Raw genomic sequence first — 10,149 nt, 5'->3', positions numbered from 1 at the left:
CCAAGTTTGGCTCATCTACAATATAGTTTAGTGCAAAAGTCTTAATATTCAGCTCTCTTTTATATAGAAAAATAGTTCTATAGAGGCAATAAACACTATATTAAACGATTGGATGGAGAGGTATTATTTAAGGTTTGAGATTGATTAAATTGGCTTTAAAAAAAAACGGTTTTAAAAAAATAGCACATCCATATTGTATATGTAAGAGCGATAAAGCAGATGTACACATTTTTTTCCCCCTTTATGGAGGCAAATAAATTATTCTTTTTACATAACTTATAAGGAAACTGAAATCTTCTCAGTGCAGTCAGTTTTTTATTTTAATAAAAATATTCTGCAACCATATCTGTATCAATGTCCTTTACAACCGCAGTCAAACTTCTGCTTAGTGATGTTCAAACACGTCTCTTTTCAGTGTAACAAAATATACATTTAGAATAAATTATTTGTTTTTTTATTAGAAACTAAACAATTGCCCTCTGTAACTAATGCGGAGTGTGTGACATGGGGGAACCCATCAACCCCCCCTGCGTTTAACCACTATGGTGCCGGCGACAATGTCGTAAACAGTCCTGTTGTGCTGGAAGAAGAGCAGCGTGATGAAGATGGGGAAGAGGAAAGTGATGGAGAAGTTCTTGTTTAGTGCCCGCACCGTGGAGCTGTGAATGTAAGGAAAAATCTGAAATTGTTTTGATGATCTCATATAATGAAGGAAACTTTGATGAAAGTTAAAGATGACATCACTCACGCTGAGAGGGACACGTTGGATGCTGGAACTACAAGAACGCGGTTGGGTCGTACCATGGTGGAGGTGTCGCAGGTCACCACCCGCAGACCCAGCAGGAACTTTCCTGGAGTCGCACCACCAGCTCCCCAAATGCAAACCGTCTGGTCAAACAAGAGAAAAGCATCAAAGATTTAAAGTTTAATGCAAACCAAATATATAACCAGACAAAAAACAATTATATGTGCATCTATATGTGTCAGGAGATCACTGAAATGTCAGTAATTCAGTTTAACTAATAAGTTACTACACAGAGTAACATCGTAACAGTTTGAATGCAGTATTTCTGATCTTTCTGGCAAATAATACAATTATCATCATAAACTTAGAAAAGCATCCGCATATAAAATTTACTTTTTTAAAACTGAAATCTGGATCTACTCCAGAATTTTGTTATGTACGATAAATAACTAAACAGTTGGAGTAGACTCTTTTTGCAGGAATTACTGCATCACTGTGATACAACAAGGGGCAGACTATTTCCTGGCATCACTGGGCCAGTTGTCTGGGTTTACATTTTGTTTAACCAGGTTAAACAATGCAGCATTGTCAACATCAAATAAGAAAAGTCAATAACAAATTATGCAGGTGTTTGTGGTACCATTCTAATACACCTGTGTTTTGTACAAGATCTTGTAATTCTGCAATATTAGTCTCCAAATCTTTAAGTCTTCAGATGCGTTCACACCAAATGCAAATTTCCACTTCCATGGTATCAATATGTAGAGGGCAGCACTGGAACACTGCAGGTGCTGAATTGAAGAAGGCGAATGCCGTGATTTTGGTGAAGTCAGGAAAATGCTTTTGCTCGCCTTGCTATTTTCCTGGCCAGCAAAAGAATTTTGCCCGGCGGACGAAGGCATCCTACATCATGGAATCTGATGATTTCTGGGTTCATCTCATCATGGCGACATGGATTTACAAAGCGACTAGCAGTGTTTTTTTTTTGTTTTGTTTTTTTTACTTCAGAAAGCCGAAAAAGATTCCCAGAGACGGAGCGACCACAGGGAATACCAACACTGAGGCTAGGTCTGGATGACGGTCACTATCCGCCAATCCCCGCCCTACGTCAAGGGTCTGCTGTTCCACATTGGAGGACGAATCATCCGGACGACAGAGAATTAGGTGAGATGACATTTTGAAGCTCAGGCTGGAGTAACGTAAATCAGGGCGAGAAAACCAGCAGAGAAAAAAAAAAAAACAGGAACATGACCGGCCTGCTAGCCATGTCAGCCTCTGGAACTATAGAACCACAGCAGGAGATCGGAGGAGGGCTAGCTGTAGAAGCTAACTGTGGGGGAACAGTGGAGCACAGTGGCAGATCGGATTAGTCCACAGGGAAGACAAAACACTGGAGGTGGGGTAGAGACTAAGGTTTTCTGGGAGCAGGACAGTGGTACATCTGAGAAGCCAGCAATAGTGTCAGAGTTAGGAGAGGCGAGGATTTTGCAAGTGAATATTAACAAATGTTCAGATTTTTCTACTTCACTCGCAGGCAGTAATCAGATGTCACAAACATCCCCAAAATCGTACGAATCACCTCCCTACATTTGCCTCACTCAGCTTCGTTGCACTTTGCTTCACTCCAGATCCCCTCTCTACATAGAGATAACATGAGAATCCTTCACTCCAACTGCAAACAACATGTTTGGTGTGAATGTACTATTAGGGTCTCTTGGGTCTGACCACTTTGGTTGCATTTTTTCAAATCTGTCCAAGGACAAGGGTATGTTTTCAAATTAGATGAGTTACAATTTTACAGAAAAAAATGTATCAAAATATACAAAACTAACCATTTATTTATATGAGGGAAACTTAAAAACAAATCATAATTTAAGAGATACTGGTATTTATTGCTGCAGTCTCTGAACCAACACTGAAAAAAAGTAACTGTGAAGTTTATAAACCTAAATATACTTTCAGTTTTGTGGTTAGGGTTTACATAAGGTTTAAGAAACTCTTTTAAAAAAGTTTTAACTAGAGCATCTCCACAACACTATCAGCAGGGAGAAACATACAGTGCTCTCTAACGTCCTAGTTAATGGCTGGGCTGACCTTAGATAAACCAGAGACGGACCACCAGCACCAGATAATATGCCTCCACAAATCATCCCCGACTGTAGAAACTTTACACTGGACCTGAAGTATCTGCATCTACACGTCCAACTCCACCCTTGCTTTCCAAATTGCATGCAAAATGTGGTTTCATCTGAAAAAGGGAGCCTTTGGGTCACTGAGCAACAGACCAACAGTTGAGCCAATCCTCTTCTCTGGTTTACAGGTGGCTCAAGATTAAATAAAGTCATTATAGTCCATTTTCCTGTATACATCTGTGCTTTTATAAACTTCAGGCTTCAGTGCCCTGCTATCAGGATTAGTAATGAGCAATCAATGTGCATTTTTAGAAACTGAATTTCAATATTTGATAATGAAATTCTAATAAACTAAGAAGCACCTAAATTAGGCCAGAAATGTATTTTCTGATTATTGTAAAACATCAAAGGAAACCAGTGCGATTGAACCAGACTGATCCGAGGTGCCTCAACGTCCCAGAGCTCAGCCCCACGTGGGAAAACAATGTCGCAGCCTCAGACGTCCAACGCCAGACGCAGCCCGCATGACTTCATCCAAGGCAATTCTGAATGCAACGTTGCATCATGGACCCTCTATGGAACAAGATGTTTTGTTGCACAGAAGTCGCTTTATGCAGCAATGAACCAACTCTTTGTGAATGTAGTGGAAAGAACCTTCATCTTCCCTCAATATTTGATTTTGAGTTTTTTTCAAGAAAAAAAAAATTATCTAGACAGTCATTACGCTGTGGTCAACTTACAGTAAGTCCGTTTAGAACACCTATTCTCATTTTGCATTTAAAAAATTTAAAACTGAAAGGGAAAATTAAAAACTGTAATCATTTAAAAAATGTAATTATATATACATATATAAATAAACATAATGTGATATCTGCTAATCTTATGTTGCCCATCATAATGAACTTCACATCTTGTTATTCAGGTGAATTATAAAGATCAGGGTTTTGTACAATATGTACCAGGGTTGTCGCCACTGTAGAGGGACAAGGACATCGTCTGATTTATGAATTAATGTTAAAAACAATCAATGTAAGAGTAACAAAAAAAAAAAAAAAAAAAAAAACAACAACTCACCAACTAAAAAATATTCTACTTTAAGTGACTCAACAAATCAGGCAGTTAAAAACGTATCCCACCTCGTAGACACAGACCAGCACCCTGTAAACCAGAGCGACCACCATCATTTTCTGCAGGTCCTCGATGGATGTGTTCTCATCGATCTCCTCAATAATGAAGTGGGTGATGAACTTGGCAATGTCCCTGAAAGAAGAGGAGACGATTGGTTCGTATGAGGTATGAAACTAAAGTTGGAAATGATTAATTGAATTGCTTTTTGCTTCTTAATCACACTGACGGTTCTCACTTCATTCCACAGAGATGCATTATCCATAAGACGATGGTGGCCTTCACACAGAACAGGATGAGGAAATCCACAGTCTCTGCCAGGAACCTCTGGAGAGGCGAGGGGATTGTGTACTCTCGTCCTGTGAATATAATGCAGAAACTATTTTCCTTTGTGCAGTTCATGGTTTGTCCCATGTTAACAATGACACAGATACAAATCTGACAATACAATTAAAGTGGAAAAAATTAAATAACATACAAAACAGAAAAAAAAACAAAATAAAAAAGTTGAAAAGTTCAGCTTAGGCAACTGGATGTGAAGTTTTCCAGGTTTTCAGAAGCTTCATCAGTTCTAACTAGTGGTGGAAGCACTAAGATTAATACCTGTAGGTGTAACCAGGATGTTTCCCATATTTCTTTGTTATACCTACAGTACATTAACCTCAGTGCTCCCCACCATTAGTTAAACTGAAGAAGCGTCTTGGATCCGAGGCGAAACGGCTTCTGGAAAACTTCACATCCAGTTGCCTAAACTAAAATTTTTCAATCCCTACATAAACTTCATTTTAGAATTTAATGTAGTATATGGCCACATTTACTTGTTCTTCGATACCCTTACAGCCCAGAGGGCAGGCCAGGAAGCAAATTCCTAGTTTAACACACCTTTCTGCAGCTTCTCTAATTTTACCTTTTTTTTTTTTTTTTTTTTTTTTTATCCAAGGTAAGAAAAACATCAAATAAATTAGAAAAAAAAAAATAGGTTCAAAGGAGAGGAAGATTAGCCTGACGTAGTCCTACTCAATTCTAGTCAGAATATGAGTCTGATACTGCTCCATAGAGCTGTGATTATGGGGCGTGTTTCTAACGAACCAGGAAAAAAAATGTCTCTGCACTCAATTGGATAGACCTACAACCAATAAGAGCAAAGGAGTGCGTGACGTATGTTAAGCGACGCATAGTTGTTGTCAACAAAAATCAAAGCGTGCAGTTGCACGCCTAGAATAAGAAGATGAGCCTTGATCGCGTTTCTCTGTTCCTCTTTTAAAATTTATTATTTGCTGTCGATATCTTCTAGAACAGACCTAATAGCAGAATCTACACACCTCAACTCTCCAGCAGCAGCCATTGTTGTTGTCACTCAAGCGCGCTTTGGTCACGTGGTTGATTACGTTACTGTTGATCATCTGTCCATCATCGTATAAAGCCCGCCCTGACGATTTGATTGGCCCGCCAGATATTGTGCTAGCATACTCGCGCTACTGTTGAGCAATGCCAGGCCGAACTTCCCGACCTCAAACGTTGTGGGCGGGACTAAGTTCGGAATGGCACCCAGGCTAGAGGAAGGTGGCCAAGGAGAAGATTTATATGGTCTACTGCAGGCCGTTTTGACATTCATCAGCCTGACTGAATATGCATTTATGATATCTAAAATTATTTCTTTATAGTCAAAATAATACAAATCATGATCAGTAACAATAGGAAAATGGAGATCTGAAATTAATTTCTAGACATTCAGAATGTTTATTCTAGATGTGAAGAATATAATTTTTTTTAAATGTTCATATTGATGAAAAAAAAAATGTTTTTTTTTCAGATATCTGAAATACATATTCAGTCAAACTAATACATATTAAAAGGACCTGCCATAGCCTGCTGTAGCCACGATAGAATTAGGGGGAAAATAGTTTATTGCTTCTAATGTTAGTAACAGTGAAGTTTAAAAATGTTCAAACAGGTAGGACTTGTGCATCATATTATGGGGTTCCTCCTCAGTTTGATTCTGTCTACGATCACACAGTAAATACTTAGTGGCTGTTTGCAACCGCTTTGGATGCTATCGTCCCAATAAATGGCCAATTATTAGTGGTTATAAGTCCAATTGAATGGCTTCAAAATTTTGCCTCCAACCTACCAGCAATCCTAACCCTAAGGTAATTCCCTTTTTCCCCAAGAATTAATGAATCTATTTATGTGCAATCTGAAAATAATTTCAATAGTTCTTTGTGAACTGTTAGAAAAAAAAAGATCAATAAGAGCATGCAGTGCACACATTAGAAGGCGTTTTCATCGGATTCCCAGGTTGTGCTGGATTTTTTTGATCCAAACCTTAATCCAACCATCTAAGTAATGATAATGAGGAAGACAGAGGAATCCCCTTCCACTTATACAATTTACAGTAACATGACTGTCCCAGCACCAGAAGCACAAACCTTTCCCATATTTCTTTGTCCAAAATAGCTTTAAAAATTATTCATACCATTATAGTTTGAGGTATCATTTAGCAAAAAATGCCTAAATGGCTCAAAGTATTATAATAACTTCTTAAATAAAAACGTGCTACTGAAATTGTCAGGGAAGGTGATCCTACAGTACTAAAGTATGACACTAAGGGGCCAGGGGTGGAGCTAGATGGGGGCGAGGGGTGGCCATGGCCACCCTAACCCAATCATTGGCCACCCCTACCATTTTTTCCCTCTAATACAGACGGTGACAGCAGTAATACTCTCAAGTGGAATGTTCTAACTTACTTAACATTTAAATTTTCTATATGTTAACAATTACCTGACAACAAAAACCCTGTGGTTAATTATGCACATGAATATACTAACATTAAAGATAAATACAGAATTCATGCTCTTTTTAGATCTTGTCTTATATGGAGTAAAGAGGAAATTATGTCTCTGCAAGTCATTTAGGAATCTTTACTGAAATCAGAGATAAATAACTACTTTAATAATAAGTAATCCATTGAATGTAGATATTAGTACATGTAGGTATACATATTATGCTGAATGATTATTAATAAAAATAGGTTAGTAATGACAATGAATAAGATGTTCGTGCCAGAACTCAAAACTGAAAGAATTTTGTCCACCACACCTTTAATTTAGACAGCATGGATGTTTAAATATATGCATCTATTTGTTAGCAAAGGCTGCAGGAAAGTATAGTTTGTCTTTATTTAGAAAATATGGATGTTGTGATTGTTCATTTTCCTGTTGGAACAGTGTAGATTGACCCTGAGGCTCTGGCACCTATCCGCTTGGGGCACCCATTGGTTATTGCCTGGCCACCCTTATTAAAATTTTCTGGCTACGGCTCTGTAAGGGGGCTGGGAAAAATGCACGCCACACGTTTCAGAGTTTGTGGTGAGAACAGGTTATTTTTTCAATCCATATCACAGTTTTATTTCATGATCATTAAACACATAACATCTAATTACATTGCTGTGATGGTTTGGATGCAAAAAGTTTAGGTGTGAATCATTTTGCAAGGCACTTTAATTATTCTGAAGCTACTTCACATCTAAATAAAACTCGTAGAGGAAAACAAAGAGCAAAGAACAATCCCTATAAGCCTGTTTACCAGCTGGACTTCTTCCTAATCCTGCTTCCCTTTACATTCAGGTCTTATCTGAAGCCTTTAGGAACCACGCACGGTGCACCATGCAGAGGAGAGCCCTACCTGCCGGTGGTGGACTCCCGTTCGGCTGCCTCCTCTCCTCACCCGCGGCTGAGCGCTGCTCCGCCTGCGGAGGGAAGGACCCAGGGGGTCTCAAGGCATACGGGTGACCGTACCAGCTCACAGTTTCGGACGCTTGTTGTCCGCTGACCGAGCTAGAAGCACGAGCAGCTAGTGTCTGGGCGGCGGAGCCCTGCGGAGGAAAAGGAAAGGCGGACAGAGCCAGCCAGCTCTGCCAGCTAGCATAGCCCCAGTAATGCTCCCACATCCACCGCTGTAACTTCAAGCAATACTCAGTCGTGGCATTAGCTTGGAGCTGCTTAGAATCGATTTCGAAGCCGTCGTTACAGCTGTCACTCGCCATAGTCACAAAATGCTCCACCAGTTCACCCGCATTAGAAAGGAAGCAATTCAGTCTGCCCCCTGCTGCACCTGACGGTTGGACTGGCGCTACCCAGTAGCGGCGCTAGGGGGACCTATAGCTACCTCCAAGAAAGTCCTAACTTCTTCTTCTTCTAGAATTTATTGGCGGTTGGCAAACAACTTTATGGCGCATTACCGCCACCAACCAGTAAGGAGTGTGGATCAGGACAAACATGCTCAAAAATATATATATGTATTTAAAAATATATATTATAAAATATAAAATAAATATATAAAATACATTCTTTTCACTAAACCTGTTACCAATAAAAAATGAAACATAATTCTATAACCTAAATTGTAAGTGCTTTTCCTTAAAATATTTATTAGACAATACTGCTCTTTTTCCTTTTCAAGACTCCTTATCAGCTGTCTTCTTTGATATTTCCTACAGTTATACATAACATGTTCTGTGGTTTGAAATTCCCCACATATATTGCAACTTCCTGTTTCATGTTTTCCTATTAACTGTAATGTTCAATTAAGTCCTGTATGTCCTAAGTATTCTGTTCCTCCCAATTTTCCCTTGAACTTTCCTAACCTTCCTTTGTATTCTGTAAAGCCATCTTCCTTTTATATCTTCTTCCCATTGTTTTTGCCATTTTTCTTGAACCTTTCTTCTAATAATACTTTTAACTTCTGACTTACTCATGAAAGAAAGTCCTAACACACCCCAAGGAAAAAAATAGATTTGATACCTTTTCAACGAACCTAATATTCTTGAACATGCTGTTCTTGGTTTTATTATTTCCTCACAAAAAACAACCAGTTACAAAAAAAAAAAAAATACGTCCTAAAAATCCTTCTTAGCTTTGATTTAACTTGAAAATATGTGGGGCAAACAATCAACTGCTGAAACTATAGATCATAAATTGGTCATATTTGTATTTTTATATTTAACTAAAGATATATATGAATTTGTAATGCATTGGTTTTTGTTCTGTTTTAGTTTTGGACAAATTACTTCCACTCCACTGTGTATTTCTCTTAGTCACTTCCCAGCCAGCATTTAGCACCATAATCAGCTCCAACTTTTGCTCCTTATTATTCCCAAATTTTCCACCTGTTTCACTCTCTTTATATACATGCCTCACTCTCCTCTTGCTGCCAGAATGAAAACTAATCACTCAGCTTCTAATGTGTTCCCAGAAGCTTGTTGCACTACCTGTTCCGGTCATTCAGCATTACTGGGAATGCTATTGAAGCGATGATTCTTTTTGATCCTTTGTGTCATAAAGTAATTCACTGTCCGAAGCTACATTCAATACTCTATTGGCAGAAGCTATTGTTGGACTAATTGAAATCCTGAGATGTGATGTATCTCTTCTGTATACAATGACACTCGTGTATGTTTTGTATGTGTTTGTAGTACCTCTGAGTAGACATAAGATTAGATTAGACATTAGACAGAATTGATTTTGTCATTTTGTACACACAAGTGTACACTCAAAAATAGATTTCATTTAGTGCAGCTCTCTGGACTTTTCCATTTTTTAAAGTGCAGCCTTGATAAAGGCAAGCAGCACTGATAAAAACACTGAGATGAAAAAAAAACCCACTGTGGTGAAAAAAAGTAATGTAAACATACGACCGTATAGTTACAGTTCCAACATTCAGGTTTTTTATTTTTTTAATAAACCATTTTATATACTGGTAACATTCAGCAGTCTAATGGCAGTGGGGAAGAAACTGTTCTGGAATCTGCTGGACCTGATGCTGCAAAGTCTCTTTCAAGAGGGCAGCAGGGTGAACAGTCCATGTTGGGGGTGTGAGGGGTCATTGATAATGTTACGGGCTCGGGACACGCAGTGCTGGAATGAAATGTCTTTAATGGAAGGAAGAGGAGCCCCCATAATCCTCTCTGCTGTTCTTACTACTCTCTCACCTTCTTCCAGTCTGAGGTCCTGCAGCCTCCACACCACACAATGAGACAGCTGGTCAGAACGCTCTCCAATTATAATTCATATTTTGGGTGCTTGGTGTACTGGGTGTTTTTGGACATTGTGCTTGGTAAAGAGGGTACCTGTGTTACTTCAGGTGTTT

The 10,149-nt window shown here is 38.8% G+C and overlaps 1 protein-coding gene across 1 annotated transcript; it reads right to left on the bottom strand.

Annotated features, from left to right (window-relative positions):
- Positions 1 to 240: 240 nt before the first annotated feature.
- fam8a1a (family with sequence similarity 8 member A1a) lies at positions 241 to 8,143 on the bottom strand. The gene is made up of 5 exons (XM_038300296.1): positions 7,687 to 8,143; positions 4,241 to 4,361; positions 4,014 to 4,137; positions 749 to 888; positions 241 to 659 (listed from the first exon to the last, which is right to left on the bottom strand). Exons 1-5 carry the CDS (start codon positions 8,045 to 8,047, stop codon positions 518 to 520), a joined length of 888 nt encoding a protein of 295 aa, XP_038156224.1. The 5' UTR covers positions 8,048 to 8,143; the 3' UTR covers positions 241 to 517.
- Positions 8,144 to 10,149: the final 2,006 nt, after the last annotated feature.

Source organism: Cyprinodon tularosa, unplaced genomic scaffold, assembly GCF_016077235.1.
Source record: "Cyprinodon tularosa strain WSP-4 unplaced genomic scaffold, ASM1607723v1 ctg446, whole genome shotgun sequence".
Taxonomy (NCBI): domain Eukaryota; kingdom Metazoa; phylum Chordata; class Actinopteri; order Cyprinodontiformes; family Cyprinodontidae; genus Cyprinodon; species Cyprinodon tularosa.
Note: the sequence above shows the minus strand (reverse complement) of the source record. Positions and strands in the feature narration are given on the sequence as shown.

What these genes read in the sequence shown, in the direction of transcription:
- fam8a1a (XM_038300296.1), bottom strand. Translation starts at nt 8,047, where the DNA reads ATGGCGAGTGACAGCTGTAACGACGGCTTCGAAATCGATTCTAAGCAG. An exon ending in CGGGAGTCCACCACCGGCAG is followed by an intron (nt 4,362 to 7,686) that starts GTAGGGCTCTCC and finishes TTATATTCACAG; the next exon opens with GACGAGAGTACACAATCCCC. An exon ending in ATGCATCTCTGTGGAATGAA is followed by an intron (nt 4,138 to 4,240) that starts GTGAGAACCGTC and finishes CTCTTCTTTCAG; the next exon opens with GGACATTGCCAAGTTCATCA.